This window comes from Lutra lutra, chromosome 16 (genome assembly GCF_902655055.1).
Source record: "Lutra lutra chromosome 16, mLutLut1.2, whole genome shotgun sequence".
In the NCBI taxonomy this organism is placed as follows: Eukaryota; Metazoa; Chordata; class Mammalia; order Carnivora; family Mustelidae; genus Lutra; species Lutra lutra.
In genome coordinates, this window is record NC_062293.1 from 52,144,035 (window position 1) to 52,163,110 (window position 19,076).

General features: G+C 47.5%; 1 protein-coding gene and 1 non-coding gene across 2 annotated transcripts in view; one reads left to right on the forward strand and one right to left on the reverse strand.

Annotated features, from left to right (window-relative positions):
* Nucleotides 1–19,076, forward strand: part of LOC125086714 (F-box/WD repeat-containing protein 10-like) — a 68,621-nt gene that overhangs the window by 18,984 nt on the left and 30,561 nt on the right. The window contains 7 exon segments of the mRNA XM_047706045.1: nt 4,014–4,402; nt 4,404–4,596; nt 14,071–14,592; nt 16,025–16,156; nt 17,357–17,557; nt 17,667–17,794; nt 18,579–18,701. Of these exon segments, the coding sequence (XP_047562001.1) occupies nt 4,014–4,402; nt 4,404–4,596; nt 14,071–14,592; nt 16,025–16,156; nt 17,357–17,557; nt 17,667–17,794; nt 18,579–18,701 (1,688 nt within the window).
* LOC125088231 (U6 spliceosomal RNA) lies at nt 1,971–2,074 on the reverse strand. Its single transcript, XR_007123631.1, has one exon. It is a non-coding gene; the product is annotated as a U6 spliceosomal RNA (small nuclear RNA).

The window sequence follows — 19,076 nt, forward strand, 5'->3', positions numbered from 1 at the left end:
TCCTGTAAGTTTCAGGCTGTTGCAAACTCAAGTCTACCCTTAAATGGAATACTTAAAATTTTTTGAATTTTTTATTATTATTTTTTTTACTTTTCATGTTTGAGACAATTTCAAACTCACAAAGGCAGTGGAGAAAATAGGACAGAATTCTGGATACCTTTCATCAGACTTCTCTGAACATTAACACTTTCTATAACTACGGTAAATTGACCAAAACCAGGAAATGAACATCAGTTCACCACTATTAACCAATCTGTAGAATTATCTGAGTGTTTCACCCAGCGTGCTAACCGGTATCCTTTTTCTGGCCCCTAGTCCGATCCAGGATCACAGATGTTTCCCTGCCTCCTTAGTCTCCCCCAACCTGCGTCCAATCCCTTAGTCTGTCTTTCATGAGCTTGGCACTTTGGAAGCTCCTGGCTAGTTACCAGATGACTCCCTTTTAAGTCTGGCTTGGCCAGAACTGGGTAACCTGTTGTCCTGTCATTGTGTGGTACTGATCTGGTCTGTTAGCATGTTTTAGAACACTGTGTTTCCAAGGGCACCTGGGTGGCTCAGAAGGTTAGGTGTCTGCCTTTGGCCAAGTCATGATCCCCAGGGGTCCTGGGATCCAGTCCCGCACCAGGCTCCCTGCTCCTTGGGGAGCCTGCTTCTCCCTCTGTCTCTCATGAATAAATAAATAAAATCTTAAAAAAAAAAAAATAAAACACTGTGTTTCCGATCAGGACATAACCAGTCCATATGCTTTCATGTCCCAGGAGAGGCAGGACTGCATATTTTTATGGCATTTGGCAAATTAATCTTTTTGGGACACACCGTTGAATCCTGCTACTGCTTGTTTTCTGGAGGTGAGCGCTGGTTGGCTAAGTGCGGGACCTCCTTCTCCATGGAGCCCCAGGTTCCAAGGACCGTTTCCTGTTTTTGCCACGGCTCCTACTTTTTCTCAGGACCTCTCCACTTCCACATAGTTTCCTTTATGTTTCTTTCCTGCTTCCTGAAAGAAACACATCTGTATTGTTATACACAGATCTAATGAATACAAGAAACCAAACACGCTTTATTCCTGACATTAAGATAAAGATGAAACGTATTGTATTATAACCTCTGTTATTTGGCATTACGGAGGTCTTTGTTCACACCCGATATTAACTTTGTCTTTTTGGGGATTGTTACAAACTTTTATATAGACTCCACTTGTTGGACCTGTCAAAGTCATGTGGCTCAAATTGCCAACTTGACCAGTGGGGACCACTCTTTCTCCTTTAAAGAGTTTAAAGAATTAAAAAAAATTTTTTTTTTCTTTATTTGACAGACAGAGGTCACAAGTAAGCAGAGCATCTGGCTGAGACAGAGGGGGAAGCAGGCTCCCCGCTGAGCAGAGAGCCTGATGCGGGGCTTGATCCCAGGACCTTGACATCGTGACCTGAGCCAAAGGCAGAGGCTTTAACCCACTGAACCACCCAGGCGCCCCAAAATATGCCTTTTTAAAACACATTTTTTGGGGCACCTGGGTGGCTCAGATGGTTAGGCATCAGCCTTGGTCTCAGGTCATGATCTCCAGGTTCTGGGATTGAGCCCGCATCAGGCTCCCAGCTCAGTGGGGAATCTGCTTCTCCTTCTCCCTCTGCCTCTCCCCCTGTTTGTGCTCTCTCTTTCTCTCTCTCTCTCAAATGCATAAAAACAAAAAAACACATTTTTTGAGGTATTATTGACATATAACGTATACTAGTTGTACATGTACAAGATAATGATTTGACATACACCTATATTGTGAAATGAAAAGTTTGGTTAGCATCCATCACCTCACATAGTTACAAAATTCTTTTTTTTAATGATGAGAAGTTTTGAGATCTACTCTCTTAGCAACTTTCAGATCTGTAGCACCGTCTCATTAACGATAGTCACTGTGCAGTACATGACATCTCCTGGACTTCCCTTATAGCTGGAACTTTGTACCTTTGGCTGCCTTTAAAAATATGGAATACTTCACGAATTTGCATGTGACCTGTGCCCATGGACCGTGCTCATTTCTGTATCATTCCCATTTTAGTATAGATGCTGCCAAAGTGAGCACCTGTATGCCTTTTTATGGTCCTTGGTTCACATTCACACTTTTTTTTTAAAGATTTTGTTTATTTATTTTGAGAGAGAGAGCTGGGGGAGGGGCAGATGGAGAGGGAGAGAGAGAAAATCTAAAGCAGATTTCGTGCAGAGCCTGATGTGGAGCTCGATCTCACGACCCTGAGACCATGACCTGAGCTGAAATCAAGAGTCGGACAGTCAACCGACTGAGCCACCCAGGAGCCCTTTCATTTTTCCTTTTAACCTCTTAGATTGTTGTGTCCTTTTTTTTCCCTTCTAAAGTGATTCATTGACTGCTAAGAATTTCCCTTACAAAAACAAAACAAAACAAAAAAAACCCCACAACAACAAAAAAGAATTTCCCTTCCCTAGACACAAAGAAGTTTGGAAAACTCTGGGTTAATCTAAAATAGTTTTTTATATTAATGGATTTTAAATAGACTTGAATATGCTAATTCACTTGGGGAATATATACTGAACATCTCTGAGCTAGAAGTCCAAGATCCAGTCTCATGTGAAATGTGGAGTTTATAGGGGCGCCTGGGTGGCTCAGTGGGTTAAGCCGCTGCCTTCGGCTCAGGTCATGATCCCAGGTCCTGGGTTCGAGCCCCACATCGGGCTTTCTGCTTAGCAGGGAGCCTGCTTCCTCCTCTCTCTCTGCCTGCCTCTCTGCTTACTTGTGATTTCTCTCTGTCAAATAAATAAATAAAATCTTTAAAAAAAAAAAAAAGAAATGTGGAGTTTATAGATTAGAGGGAAGACGGGCATGAAACGAACCCATAAGTAAATAGATTATACCCATTGTGTGGAGTACCATGACCCTTAAGAAGTCGGAGGGCTCTGAGAGAAAGTGGTGGCGAGTTACAGAGGGCCTCCTTGAGGACATGAGCTCTCAGCTACAATTTGAAAGATCAGCAGGAATCTCCCAGGCTCAGGTTAGGATGATGATGATGTCACGGAGAGAATGGTCTGTGCTAAAGCTCCGAAGTGGGCTCAACGCTGCATATTTCTGAGGCCAGGATGGCTGGACCATGGCCATCAAGGGCCAGAGGGCAGGAGACAAAGCTGGAGACACGGGCAAGGGCCAGTCATCCCTGGCTGTGCAGGCTGGGGGTGATGGGCCACTGTTGCATTCTGTGGGCAAGAGGCACTATCCAAGGTCTTAAAGCTGGGGTGACATGATTTTCCTTAGCCTGTACCCTGAAACCTGCTCCATGGCTCTGTGGTGGACAGGGGATGGAAGGGGGTCAAGACAGAGCAGCTTGGACAGCTAGGAGCCTGTTGTATGATTCTGGACTAGATTGGGGGTGAAGCAGTGGTTTGCACAGAAGTGGGATCTACCAGGCTTGGGGCTGTCTGTGTGTTGTGGGGGTTGGTGGGGAGGCTGGGCGCAAAGAAATTTCCAGAATAACTTCAGTGTGACTCCAGCAACTGGGTGCAAGGAGGTGCCATTATTTTTTGATTCTCTGGGATTTGGAAATGAGTATGTTTGAGGGAATGGGTGAGAGTTTACCATGCTAAATATTGGTCAAATTAAAAAAAAAAAGAATCAGGAGTGGGTATGTGAGTGCCTATTTCCACAAACCCTTGCCAACACTGAGAAGAAGATGAGTGCCCGGCTTTCGATATGTATTTTTCGAATGAATGAATGACTAAATCAGGGGGTTTTATTTCTTGATTCAGTTCCGTAAATCGCACAGTCAATGCCAAGCAATTTGAACTTCAGAAAGGAAGGAAGTGGCACGACTTGTGTTCTCTGCTCCTGGTTTTCGCCCACCGCTTTTCTGGGGGGAGCAGTGGCCTGGGGTAAACAGAGCAGAGGACAGAGATGTTTTTTCTTACCTGGGAAGTGGGATGGGTTCAAAGTGTCCTGTCCAGAGCAGCTGTCCCTTCCTGACCTGCCTCCCCGCCCTTCTCCCATATCCCCTCAGATGCATGTGACATCTCTTTTGACCCGGACACGGCGCACAGGTATCTCCGGCTGCAGGAGGACAATCGCAAGGTCACCAACACCACGCCCTGGGAGCATCCCTACCCGGACCTCCCCAGCAGGTTCGTGCACTGGCGGCAGGTGCTGTCCACACAGAGCCTTTACCTGCACAGGTACTATTTCGAGGTAGAGATCTCGGGAGCGGGCACCTATGTTGGCCTGACCTGCAAAGGCATTGACCGGAAAGGGGAGGAGCGCAACGGTTGCATTTCTGGAAACAACTTCTCCTGGAGCCTCCACTGGAACGGGAAGGAGTTCACAGCCTGGCACAGCGACACGGAAACCCCGCTCAAAGCCAGCCCTTTCCGGAGGCTGGGGATCTATGTGGACTTTCTCGGGGGGGGTCGTCTCCTTCTATGGGGTAGAGCCCGATACCATGACTCTGATTCACAAGTTTGAGTGCAAGTTTTCAGAGCCGGTCTACCCTGCCTTCTGGCTTTCCAAGAAGGAAAACACCATCCGGATCATGGATCTGGGGGTGGAGCCTGAGAAGCCCATGCCACCGTCCGCCAAGGCTGCGCCCTAGACCCCAGACTCTTGCTGTCCACAAAGACCAGCCAGCAGCCTGCATCTTAAGGGGGACTTGGGGATGGAAATGTCTGCCAGTGGCTTTAGGAATCACGTGGGTTCCTGCATGAGGGGAGAGGTCTCTGGCTTTCCCCTTTTACTTCTGCTGTGCTGGTCTCCGTGTTCTCTACTCCCTAGGCACCTACACCCCGTTTCTCTTCTTCTAGTGATGTTCTCCTCTCTGCTAAGGTGAATGTCACACTGTGCCCAGGCTCGGTGCCCAGGAATCTTCAGCGCGATCACAGAGATTGCGGAGTAATCAGAATCAATTGCAGACTCTATTTTGTGTTGCCTATGCCCCAGACACTGTTCTGGATGCCACATGGCCATCGACTCCCAACTTCACGGTAGCTCCTTGGGGGTCCAGGCTCCCATCGTCCTCAGTTTGCAGATGGGGAACCCGTGGTCCCGGGGTGGGGGGTGATGGTCAGTGAACTTACTCAAAGTCATTGCATTCACACGGTGAGCAAGTGGCAGAGCTGGGATTGCAACTTGGGCAGACCGATGCAGAGATTTTAACCACTACATGATGCTGCCTTCCTCATCCCATCCTGGGTATTGTGTAAGGGAATAAGCTACATGATGAGCTCCTCAGCATGGACATTGAGTCTCTTAAACCCTCCGTGCCTTGGTGCCCACTCCGTCTGGGTGGGCCGAGTAGCTGAGACCTCACTACCTCACCCCGCAGCTCATCAGATTTTTGGATAGTGACGATGCTAAGAAATGTCTTCCCGGAGTTGGAGTCTTAGTCCTCATGACCTCTGGGGAGGGTCTCACCTCAAGATGTGGACTTGTCTCATCTCTCATTCAGAGGACCGCCCTTCAAATACTTGGAGGCAGTTCTCACTCATACCCTCCAGGAAAGTCGTCTTGTTTTTATGCTACATTTCCCACTTTCCTTTATAACTTCTGGGTTGTTTCCTGTGAACCGTGTCAGGCAAGTCTCCTCCTCTGTCCATCTGATGGTCCTTTCTCAAGAGCACATTGCTTTGAGTCTCTTACCTTGTTCCCAGAGACCCTGCCCTCTATTCGTGTCCAAGGATTTATACAGTGTAGGATTTGAATTGTTTTTATCGGATGTCTTGAAATTTGAATTTTACTGAGCTCATTTTTTTTTTTACTTGAATTTAAAATTTCATAGCATCATTGCTGCTTACCGAGATGCTTTTGATTCTTGATTCTGGAGCCCATAGATGAGTGCTCCTTCCTAACCTGGTGTCCCCCACAGAGCTGGTCAACTTTCCTAATTAATCTTATTGATACCTATTGATGAGGGGAGGTCAAATAGGGAATCTGGCAGCCCCCAGTCAATGCCTTTTGAGTTTGCAGTAAGTTACACTTTGGTAAAACTGTACACTGAGGTAGCCCACTTTTAGCCCTTCATCCACCAGACACCAGGAAGGACTTTTCCAAAGGGAGAAACCAAGACACATCTGCCTTTCCTCATTCCACCTGTCTCACAAGGCACTCAGAAGAGAAAAGTAGAACACCTTGGCCTGCTCTTGTTTTTGTGGAACCACTGTGGTGTATTGGTGCAACTGCTTTATTTTCTGAATGCTCACCAAATGCTTGACTAAACCATTTTAAGGTTTCTCTGCTGTGAGTTAACATCAAGTTGATGAGTCTTTTGCTTCCAGAACGTACCTTATTTTTCTTTTTAAAAGCTGAGACAGTTTTGTGTGTCCCCATCGTCTATCCCTTTTCCTCATTTCTTGAAGATTACTGCCTGGCTTTTTGATCACATTGGCAAACAGTGTCAGTGTCGTGAGATGTAGCTTGTTGAGGTCAGAATGCCGAAGCTCTTATAAAGGGACCGTTGGGGTGTCTCCTTAACTGACTTGAACTTCATTTCCCTGCCAGCTCCATTTTTGTTCATTCAGTTTCAGTGTCAACCTTCCCTTTTTGATATAGAAGATCAAAGCAAAACTGAGAGTTAGAAACACCTACTTTCTGTCTGTCATTGCTTCCACTGACAGGCATATCTTTTTGCTTATTCTTGGTCCCCAAACAGGAATTGTTTAAAATGAACAAATTTTAAAAAATTAAAAAAAAATAATAAAACAAGAGAACAAAGGCCTATTTTATATTCTGTCATTTCCCCCAAGCCGTGTGTGTGTGTGTGTGTGTGTGTGTGTGTGTACGCACACACACGGCCCTTCTGTATTTACCTACACTTACTTCCTCTTGCTCTGTGTAGACACATTTGGAAAAAAAGTCTGCACTCATCAGGGGCTCCTTCTGGTACGTGATTGTTTTGTTCCGTTACTAGACCACTTGTGATTGTGGAGTCAGAATGTAATTTTAGCGACTATGTAATTCATTCTTGGCTCAACTTGTTGAAGTTCAAGTGCTTATGACATTCTTTTCTAGGAATGTTAGAGAACCTGAGTAAATTCCCACGTCCTCCCAAGCTTCATGATGGAATGAGGAGATAAGAATTTTGGCCCAATTGTGGAACCCTTATTTCTCTAACCGGGTTCAGCATGTTTTTGGAATGACTGTTCTGAAATCAAATCAAATTTGTTCAACACATGTGGCATTTATAATGTGGAAGCCAATATGCTAAGATAACAGTGACCCAGAACAGAACTAGATGTATCTTTTGATCACAAGAAGTTGATATATATATATATATATATATATATATATATATATATATAAAATTTTTTTTTGAGAGATTGAGAGAGAGAGTGGGGATTCGGAGGGGTAGACTGAGAGAGAGAGAGAGCATCTTAAGTAGGCTCCATGCTCAGTGTAGAGCCCATCGTGGGGCCCAATCTCATGACCCTGTGATTATGACCTGAGCGGAAATCAAGAGTTGGATGTTCAATGACAGCCCCAAGAAACTGATTTAAATTTAAGTGAAAAATGATAGAATCTGAAGAACTAAATAAGAATCTACTATTCAAGGGGCATTTGGCTGGTAGAACATGGGACTCTTGATCTAGGGGGTTGTGAGTTCAAGCTCCACACTGGGTGCAGAGATTACTTAAAAATAAAATCTTAAAAAACAAAAATAGAGGAATCTACTATTCACAACAGTAACAGCCAAAGCAGTATGGACTACATCCCTCAATTCCATGTCTGAGGTACTACCTCTAATGCAATGTCTTCTCAGCCCATCTTGAATTTTCTGTTGTGTCATTGACTGACCATCTGTCTGATTGCTCCCCATCTCTACAACCAACTACCCTCATTTTGGAGCTCACCACTCCAGCCCCGATAGCCAAAGACAGATATAGAAGAAATGGTAGCGTGCACATTTCCTGCTTCTCCTAGCTCCCTGAGCTCAACACCCCTCCCTCTGCACCCACCGTGAGACATGGTGGTGGGAGGGCAGGAGGCCTTGCAGGGAGGGTCACTGTATCATGTTCAGCTGATACACACACGCAGGGCACCCACTGTGTACAGCTCAGGTAGAGTGACTTGTCGTCCAGGCTTTGCTGGGACATGCTTAGTCCCTTTCTTTCTTTCTTTTTTTTTTTTTAAGATTTTATTTATTTGACAGAGAGAGAGAGATCACAAGTAGGCATAGAGAGAGGGGGAAGAGGAGGGGGAAGCAGGCTCCCCACTGAGCAGAGAGCCCGATGCGGGGGCTTGATCCCAGGACCCCGAGATCATGACGTAAACTGAAGAAAGCCACTTAACCGACTGAGTAACCAGGCACCCCCAGTAATAACTTCTGAAAGAATGAAGGATTTGTGTTTATTTTTACCTTTTTAAAAAAATTAGTTTTTTTTTTTTTTTTTTTTTTTTTTTTTTTTTTTTTTTTTTTTTTTTAAGATTTTATTCATTTGTCAGAGAGAGAGAGAGGAGAGAGAGCCAGCACAGGCAGACAGAATGGCAGGCAGAGGCAGAGGGAGAAGCAGGCTCCCTGACGAGCAAGGAGCCCGATGTGGGACTCGATCCCAGGACGCTGGGATCATGACCTGAGCCGAAGGCAGCTGCTTAACCAACTGAGCCACCCAGGCGTCCCAAAAAATTAGTTTTTTTTAACAGGAGTCTCTACACCCAAGGTAGGGCTGGATGGTACAATCGTGAGATCAAGAGTCCCACGTTCCACAGCCCAAGCCAGCCAGGCACCCCTGTGTTCATTTTTTTTTTTTTAAGATTGTATTTATTTATTTGACAGACAGAGATTGCAAGTAGGCAGAGAGACAGGCAGAGAGAGAGAGAGGGGGAAACAGGCTCCCCGCTGAGCAGCGAGCCTGTTGTGGGGCTTGATCCCAGGGCTCTGGGATCACGACCTGAGCCAAAGGCAGAGGCTTTAACCCACTGAGCCCGCCAGGCGCACCCCCCCCCCCGCCACCGTGTTCATTTTTTTTTTTTTTAAAGATTTTATTTATTTATTTGACAGAGAGAAATCACAAGTAGGCAGAGAGGCAGGCAGAGAGAGAGGAGGAAGCAGGCTCCCTGCTGAGCAGAAAGCCCGATGCGGGGCTCGAACCCAGGACCTGGGATCATGACCTGAGCCGAAGGCAGCGGCTTAACCCACTGAGCCACCCAGGTGCCCCCACCGTGTTCATTTTTAAAGCGAAGTTCCGTTCACAGACTTAAACGCAAGCATAGCTCATAGCCAGGCTTCTCAAAGTGTGGTTTCCCCACCAGCCGCGTCAGCACCATCCAGAAATTTCTTAAAAATGTAAATTCTGGGGCTCCCAGCCTGGATCTAGGAATCAGAAACTCTGGGGACCGGGCGTAGCAGTCTGGTTTATTAAGGCCTCAGGGCGATTCTGAAGCCCGCACCAAGTGTGAGAACCACGGTTCGCATCTCTCTCTCCCTAACCGGCTCTGCTCGTCAACTGCCAGCCGCTGAGTTTCCAACTTTTCTGTGCTTGTCTGTGTCCTCCCCCTCGTGCGTCATAAAACACGTCGAGCCAATGCCCTTGTGTCCCACCTGCTGCTTTCAAAGTCAAAGGGCAATTTAAATACCTGGAACTTGAGGACCTCTCAGGAGCAGAAACTTTGCTCAGTTGACTTTGTAACGCCGCACGAAGGAGAGATGATGATAAAATGTGAGTTTCCCCCGCTTTCCCAGATAACGACACTTGGATAGTTCTTGACACTTTGTAAGGTGCCATTCAGATGCGTCCCTTCACTTGACCCTGACTCTCACCCACGAGCTAGGCAGAAGTACGAGCTCCATTTTGCAGAAGGGGAGCAGGAAGGGAATTACCGAGGGGCGAGTCGCTGGCCGCAGCACAGCCTGATTTCACCCCACACCCTCCTACTCCAGCCACCAAGCCCTTTCCCGACTTCCTGCTGGCTGAGCCCGGCAGGTGGCCGTGGGTGCAGTCCTAGATAGGACAGCGGAACGGAACGAGGTAGGGTGAAGCAGCCCTACCCCCCTGGGGCTCTCCAAGCGGGAAAGGGAAGCAGAGACTGGGGCGGTATGGGAAGACCATCTAATCAGAATCGTGAAGAACACAGGGCAGAAAGGACAGCTAGGGGACTGGGACGACGTCTACAGGCTGCTGGGAGCCTGGATATCTGAGAAATCTCCAGGTGGACTTCTCAGCCCCAAAGCCTTCCTTTGAGAAATGTTTTCCTCTCCTGGGTCTCAACACTGTTGAGACCTATTTGCCTGCCTTCCTCTTCCTACCAGCGGCGCTAGTTCCCCATCACTGGCTTATCCCATCCGGTCACCTTGCAGGTAAGATGCCGTGTGTGTGTGTGTGTGTGTGTGTGTGTGTGTGTGTGTGTGTGTGTAGTGGTAGTGAGTGGAATGCAGAGGAAGTAGAAAGAAATTCTCTGCTCACCTAATTTCATTAATTAGTCTTCATAGGACAGCACTCTGCGAAGTGGGGATTATGTACTTCTACAGATAAGAAAACGGGAGCTCAGGGAAGCACAAGTACCTCGTTCAAGGTCACACAGCTAGTAAGGAGCAGCAAAGGGGTTCCAGCCAGTCTCTCTGACTCCCAGGTTTGTGCTCCCTCACAGGGCCACCGCTGGCCCTCAGCATGGAATCAAGACTGAGCTGGGTGGGTAAAACCGCTTTGATGTATGTCAGCCTCACTGATTAATTTGGACCTTCAAAAACAAGCCACTTTAACGGTGCCTCAGTCAGTTAAGCATCTGGCTCTTGATTTCAGCTCAGTTCATGGATTCACGGTTGTGAGATCGAGCCCCACATCGGGCTCCCTGCTGGGTGTGCAGCTGCTTAATATTTTCTCTCACTCTCACCCTCTGCCTCTTCCTACCCTCCCAGCCCACCCTCTACCTCCCTCCCTCTCTAAAAACAAATAAAACAAAGCAAAACAAAAAACATGAGCTACTTTCAGTTTGTAGTAGTTCTGGGGCGTTGATAGTGTGTCTCCTGCGTAGAGACCCAAACCCTATGTGTATGGGAACTCTTTCCTCCTGGCCACTCTCCCCAAGAGTTTAGATGCTGACCCATCTTCACCTTTTTTCCAGATACTAATTCAGGTAGAAGAGACCAACCTGTTAGAACTGATCTCCTTCGCAGCCCGATTCCTGTCTCCAGTCCTGACCCTTGTGTGAGACTGCCTTTGCCACCGAACCAGGCAATGATATCCAATACCTTTCTCTAACTGTGCCTAGTCTCCAGACATGGGCAGCAGAAATGCTCGGTTACACCAAACATTTTGGCTTAATCTAGGGAAATCATTACAACATTGACAAGAGCAGTGACAGCTGGGCTCACACATCTGGTCTAATCCTAGAGGGAAGCTGTATTTTTTTTTTTAAGATTTTATTTATTTATTTGACACAGAGAAAGAGATCACAAGTAGGCAGAGAGGCAGGCAGAGAGAGAAGGGGAAGCAGGCTTCCTGCCGAGCAGAGAGCCGGATGTGGGGGTCGATCCCAGGGGCCATGACCTGCGCCGAAGGCCTCAGAGTCTTATCCCTCTGAGCCACCCAGGCACCTCAGGGAGAGAGAATCTTAAACAGGCTTCCGCACAGAGCTTGATCTCATGACCCTGAGATCATCATCGGAGCCAAAACCAAGAGTCGGACACTTAACCTACTGAGCCACCCAGGTGTCCCGCGTGTCTGTCATCTTTAACTTCAGGTTCCCACGTTTTGTCTTTTTTTTTTTTTTAAAGATTTTATTTATTTTTTTGACACAGAGAGAGAGAGAGAGAGAACACAAGTAGGCAGAGTGGCAGGCAGAGGGAGAGAGAGAAGCAGGCTCTCCGCTGAGCAAGGAGCCCAATGTGGGACTTGATCCCAGGACTCCGGGATCTTGACCTGAGCCGAAGGCAGCCACTTAACCGACTGAGCCACCCAGGCGTCCCCCCAAGTTTTGTCTTCATCAAAATAGCCAAGTTGTTCTCCCTACTTGCCTTGCTAGCAAGTGAACTTTGAACTTACAACATAGATGTATTCTAGTATAAAGTCATTTTGTCTATGTTCCACATTGAGCTTTTACAGAAGAAGACGATTTGCAAATAGGATTTTGTTGTTCAAAACGTTTGAAAAGCCCACTGAGACCCTGATCTCTTTCTGGGTCATAAGTGACAGCAGAAGCCTCTGTTTGGAAAACTGCGGGACCGTGTGCACTCCGAGGGCTGGCTGTAATGACCCAAGTCATCACTCCTGGATGGATCATAAGCCACGGCAAATGGTAAAGACCTCACGAGACAGGTACACCACGTTTCATGTCCTTCTTCTTCTTTGTTTTTCTTTTTAAGTTGGCTCCACGCAGAGTGAAGCCCAGCATGGGGCTTGAACTCACAACCGTGAGATTAAGACCTGAGCTGAGATCAAGAGTTAGACACTTGACTGACTGAGCCAGTGCCTGCCTAGGGTCATTTTTTACATGCATCTCAATGTATGCACATGGAGATTGGGGATTGTATAGAGATTGGAGTGGGCATTGATTACTTGGCTGCCCAGAACAATGATCCCGATGACATCCAGGATGAAAGCTACAACAGGACAATAGTTAGCACTTCTAGAGGGCTGAATAGGTAACAGGCGATCTTTTAAGTGCTTTGCATATAGTATCTCATTTAATCCTCAAACCGCACCCCCCACCCCCGCCCCCGTCAAAACTATTGTTGTCTTTGTTTTACAAATAAGCAAACTGACACACTGGGCATTGGGTAATGCGCTTGTGCACACAGAGCTAGTAAGCAGCTGGGCTGGGGTCCAGGAGTCCGGCCCCAGACTCCTCACTCTTCTCCACTTGGCTGTACTGTTGGCTGGGATGCAATGGGGAGGTACTCAGAGGACTGAAAGCTAGCAGCAGAAAGAAGATGGGAAATGCAGGAGAGCCAGGAAGGAAGGTGCTGTTTTGAGAGCTGCCCAGCTGGGTGTCTCACCTGATAGCCCCTGGCTAGATATTTCACCGGCTATCTCCTCCTGGAGCCAGTGTGAGCCGGCTTAGAGCTGTGTACCGATTCCGTCCCCACCCTCTAACCTGGTCCTGAACTTACCTTTATCTGTTTATAGTAGTAAGATCTCCACCTAGAGGCGGAATTTTCTGCCACCTTTTCAACATAATGTATACACTAGCATGTGGGCGGTCTAGGTCTGAGCAATTGAACGGAAATGCCCAAGAAATAGAGCATGTAAAATTCCTTAATGTATATGCAAGCTCCTTGCTCTCACCCCCTAATACACTGAATAAAAGCTTCCTGTTCTAACCCCAAGAGAGACGGTGCTTTGAGAGTGATCTCCTGTCTCCTTACTTGCGCCAAGTAATCAAAAGTTCTTTCCTTTCAAACACTTCCTTGGGTTGTATTCAATGTAATGCACCCCAAGGGGTGACCGCCCCCGCATCTTGAATTCAGTCCAGGTGCTGCCTCCCAGAGGAGAGTGTGATTGAGGCTGAGTGAAATTTTTCCCTGAGGGAGGACTTCCCTGCCGAGGTTTCTCGTTAGCATTCTGAACCAGTGAACTACTTAGACTTACGTTCTACGTTCGTAGTAAACATTTGTGTTTTCAGTTCAACGATGACTTTAGAAAATGAGTAGAGACATATTCAGGATCATTGGGCTAGCCACCTTATAGCCAAACAGCTATTAACATAAGAAGTACATCATGAATATTTACAAGTCATTAGTAACAATCGAAGCTCAACGCCAGGCTCCACGATATATGATATATATATCTTTTCCTTTAAGAGGGTTCCACGTATGACTTCAATGTGACTGACGCTATTCTTGTGGTTCTAGAAATGGGATGACCAGCTCTTTCAGAATATACAGCAACTGCCTCCACCTACTAAGCAGTGCCCGGTTTAGGAGATTTACGGTAAAAGCCATGTTTCCTAGGAAGTCAGTACAAAAAGCCAGACTTCTACCGGCAGTTTCTGGGAGAGAGCAGCTTTCCATCCAACGCAGGGCTTTACCTTTCCTCTGGGAAATGTTTATAATAGAAAAGGCTCAACTGGGATATCTGTCCGCCTCTCCTGTACCTCTGGTGTTTGGTGGGGTTGACAACGGGCAAGGATAAAATGAGCTGGTCATCTCAGAATCATGGAAAACCTGGACCCAAGGCTTGGGAATGCCCCGTATTTCCGTTGTGAGAAGGGAGACAGTTCTGTCCCCGTGTGTCAAAAGTGCGAAACATGTGTCTTGGCTTGGAATATCTTCTCGACCAAACAGTGGTTCCGGAGGATAGGAGAGGTGCCCCGGAGAAGGTTTCTGGTGAGCATCCTGGAGCAGCTGGGTAGCCTCTACTTGCTGCACTATTTTCAGAATATCCTTCAGACCATGCAGGGGAAGGATTTCATCTATAGCCGGTCCCGGATCAACCTCAGCAGGATGGAGGGGAAGATCGTCAGGTCTTCCTTGAACCAGATGTTGGATAAAACTGTGGAGCAGAAGATGCGGGAGATCTTGTTCTGGTTTGCAAGAAGCACCCACCGGACCAAGGCGAATTACACGCTCTTTCTCCTGCAGATGTGCGACCCCAAGCTGCTGCTGACCGCTGCCAATGTCATCAGGGTCCTGTCTCTGAGACAGTGGAACAACGTCGCGGGTAAACGAGGCCCCGGGGGGACTGGGAAGCCGGACTTGGGGAACCTGTTAAGGAACCAGGGGTGTGGACCAGCTTAGGGAGACGGGGATCTTCCAGAATACAGGAGAGATGTCCTTGTCCTGACCTGCAGCCCTGTTTACCGAAGGAGAAATTGCAGACTGCGACTTCCTTCTAGAAAAGTATAGAATGCACACAAAGAAGGAAGTGCAGAACTTTTAACTGTCAGGCATTTGTTTTTGTATTTTTTGTCTTATTTTAAAGCTTTTTCTTTAAGATTTTATTTATTTATGAGAGAGAGAGAGAGAGAGAGAAAGAGAGAGAGGGAGCACAAGCAGGGGGAGCAGGAGAGGGAAAAGTAGGTTCCCCGCTGAGCAGGGAGCCCCGTGCCATGCTAGGATTTGGTCCCAGGATCCTGGGATCATGACCTGAGCTGAAGGCAGATGCTAAACCCACTGAGCCACCCAGGGACCCCACTGTGAGGTATTTAAAATGGAGTTAGACCCAGATGTGGCTGGCCTGTGCCACTACTGCTTTTTGCTGGTGTGGTTTCTGCATTGGGTGAGGGATTAGACAGGGTTAGGGAGGGATGTAAAGGGGAGGCTTCTGAATTGTTTTGCCTTTTAGTTTGCCCTGCACAGAACCTGGGTCAAGAGGTCCAGGTTTAGGGCTTTTTCCCTTTCATTGCACCATATTCCTTGCTTGTGCATAAAATCCAACCTTGAAGAGGAGTTCTCAAACTTCAGCTTGCATCAGAATCACTGGGAAGGCTTTTTATTTTATTTATTTAGTTATTTAAGGATTTTATTTATTTGTGTGAGAGAGAGAGAGCACATAGCAGGGAGCCGTAGGCAGAGAGAGAAGCAGGCCTCCTGCTTAGCAAGGAGCCTGATGGGGTCTCCATCCCAAGATGCTGGGATCATGACCTGAGCCAAAGGCAGAAGCTTAACTGACTGAGCCACTCAGGCGCCCCTTTCTGCAATTTTTGTATGGAAACTTGGAGGCCCCCCTTCCCGCCTCCCTCCTCCTGAAAAACCAGACATAACTTGCCCGGTCCGTTTTGTGTAGACTGAAGAGAAGCAAGTAGAAATAAAACTGTTTGCCTCAGGATGCCTGGGTGGCTCAGTGGGTTAAGCCACTGCCTTCGACTCAGGTCATGATCTCGGGGTCCTGGGATCGAGTCCTGCGTCCAGCTCTCTGCTTAGCAGGGAGCCTGCTTCCCTTTCACTGTCTCTGCCTGCCTTTTTGCCTACTTGTGATCTCTCTTATCAAATAAATAAATAAAATCTTTAAAAAACAAACAAGCAAACAAAAAACTGTTTGTCTCACGTCCTTTCTTCCACTACCCCACTTAAAAAGCCACCTTGTCTTGGCCGTTGGCTTTTCAGGCCCCAACCAAGACACTAGTGATGTGTTTTTTTCTTTCCCGAGAAAGACTACAGCGTGCCGTATGAGACCTCAGATGTTTTCTGGGCAGCCAGCACCAAGACTGCATCCTTCCCTTTGTCCAGAGCTTCAGGAAAAGAAAATTCGCTTGAAAACAGGGGGGGCGAAGCATCTAATACTGGTAAGTCAGCTTGTAGCAAGAAGACTAATAGGAGGGGCGCCTGGGTGGCTCAGTGTTTAAAGCCTCTGTCTTCGGCTGGGGTTGTGAGTCCCGCATCAGCATCATCGGGCTCTCTGCTCAGCAGGGAGCCTGCCTCCTCCTCCTCTCTCTCTCTCTGCCTGCCTCTCTGCCTACTTGTGATCTGTCTGTCAAATACATAAAAAAAAAATCTTAAAAAAAAAAAAGCTAATAGACAGGAGATCGGGAAGTCCCCATGGGTTTGGGGCGGTGGGCACAGAGCAGTAGCGTCTGGGGGTGGCAGGTTTTGGAGATGAACATTCATTTGGCATCAATGGTATGTTGGGCTCACTGATCCTTATTACATCATCGAATCCCACATCCGGTAGGGGAGAAGCAAGAATTGAAGGTGATCATTATAACCTTATTAAAGCCCATGTTTTCACTTCTCCATCTTGGTGCCTCTGATAGATGCCTGAAAATAGAGCTCAGAAAGGGAACTGTAAGAGCGTTTCCTTTGGGTTCTCCCTCTGCCCCGGGCCACAATCCCTTGTCTGGCCCCTCACTTTTTGGCGTGGGGGACGCCTCTAGAGGTCAGCCCACTGGCGCCTATCTTTTGCTGCATTGGATTTAGTCTTGAGGAGGAAACAAAAGCAGTGGGGAACTAGGGCATAACCTCAAAGATTTCCTGAGCTGGTTTGTGTGAGGCGAGAGCTCTACATGACCTCATTATACGAAACACAAAGCATCAATTCTCAGGCACTTTTTATCTGGAAACTCCCAGATTTCATAAACAGATAAGACCGAGTGATCACCAGGCACATAACCATCACTCAGTGTTGATAATTATCAGTACTTGGCCCATTCATGTCATTCATTTGTCCCTTTACAAAATTGTTTATATATTTTTTTCCCTTGTGGTATTCTAAGGAAATTACAGGCACAAGGCCATTTCACTTGAGTGGGGCAGGCTTTGCTGCTATAGGTATCCTACCTGAGCTGGGAAGGCTAAAAAAGTCCTCGTGCATTTCGTTGGGGAGGTCATTATTTCCACTCTGGCAGAAGAAATGATAAAAATCCAGGGGTTTAGGGTGGATTCTGATGAGCTCTATTTCTGGGGAGAGGGTTTCTTGAGGGCTTTTCTTGGCCTGGAGTTACCGCAGAATCGGCATCATCCCGCACCTTTCTCTCGCTTTCCTCTAGATGGACAATGGAAGAGCTCCATCCAGTGCATTTTCGAGATGAATAGCCTGTTTTCCAGAAAAGCAGGCCTGTCGAAGGCCGAATATATGCCTTCCAATCTGTTGGTTGACTTGGATGTCGTCAAAGACCTGTCCTCTGGAGTCAGCAAATACCGGGACTTCATCCGTTCCCTGCCTGTTCACCTCTCCAAATATATTCTAAGTATGCTGGGCTGTACTGGGGGATTTCTCCAGACACTGCTCATCACGGGCCAGTTGGGAGGTTCCCAGGTCCATGTTTTTTTTTTTTTTTTTTTTTTTTTTTTCTTCAGGTATGCTGGATAAAAACAGCCTGAACAGGTGTGCCTCCGTGAGCCAGCACTGGGCCATGCTGGTACAGCAGGTCAAGATGGATCTGTCAATGCATCCTTTCATTCAGAGCCATATTACCTTCTTGCAGGTACTTCCTGTCTGGGGGGGAGGGGTCGATCTGGAGACCCGCCTCATTTCCGCATTGAGTTTGGCCTACCTGGGGGCCTTTCCGGTCTCTTCCCTAGATCCTTAGTTGGCCTCCTGCCCCGTGTTTGTTGCTTTGTAGGGTTCAGTAGTGACTTCCTTTGTGTCTGGTCTCCCCGTTAATCACCCCATGGTCAGCGCATCCAGGAGGGAGGACGTATATGGAAACCTCTCAGGAGGAGAGAGGCAGAGCCTTCCTGAAACCTCACAGAGTGGGGGATTGTTTTCATCAGAGAGCTATACTGTGGCTTTGGCAATGAGAGGACCGTGAGTGTGTTCCCGGAGCAGCCGCACATGGTACCCAGATGTTTCAAAGCCCACAAAGTATATTCTTGGGTCAAGATGCACTATTCTCCTGGAATAGTGTCCACCTCTGGCATGTTTACTTCTCTTTCCAGCCTGAAGCCTTGCCCTGTGTCATGAGTTGCCGGTAGCTCAAGTGTTTCCCAGCACAGATAGATAAGAGAAGACAGGAAGAGGCCGGCCTTGGGAGGCGGGCTATCCTCTGGGAAGTGGAGGATTCTGGCCATGTCCTACTGGGGTCCCTCCAGGTGTTCTGTCCACCTTATACCAGTCCGTGCACACTACCAGCCTCACAGGTCAGACCTGGGCCTTCCTTTGCCAGAGTTTACCCGCCATTCAGATCTTGTCAAGGACGAGTTTCCCCCCTCTTCTTGGGGAGTAAGGGCCAAGAGTAATAACCATTTTCTGTTTGATTTTTCCCTCAGGGATCCTACACAAAGGGAATCGATCCTAACTATGCCAACAAGCTTTTTATCCCAGTTCCTAAAATAACGGATAACGGGAAGTGCATACGTGTGAAAAATCAGAAATTGAAACTGAGAACAAAGGTGGGTGGCAGTGGCATCTGGGGCAAGTCACCGTGGCGTCCTGTTCTCCTTAGCCAGGCTGGAGTCCAGACTCAGTCGTCATATGAGGGTAGAGGAAGCGGGAGGATATAGAATATAGGATATAGTACGTGGATTTAGGGCCTAGGAGGCGACATTCCCTAAGTTCTGTGCGTCCTTAAGCAAGTGACTTCCTCTCCTTCAGCCTGAAATTCCTCATCTGTTAAATGAGTGGATATCAGGGATGGCTGGGATTTTCCTTAACACCCATCAGGCCACACGCATCCAGAGGCTATGAGGGTCCGTGGCTCGGGAATGGAAGGGCCAGGATGGGTCCAGAATGTCCAGGGTCCAGAATGGATTACGCTTTCTTCCCTC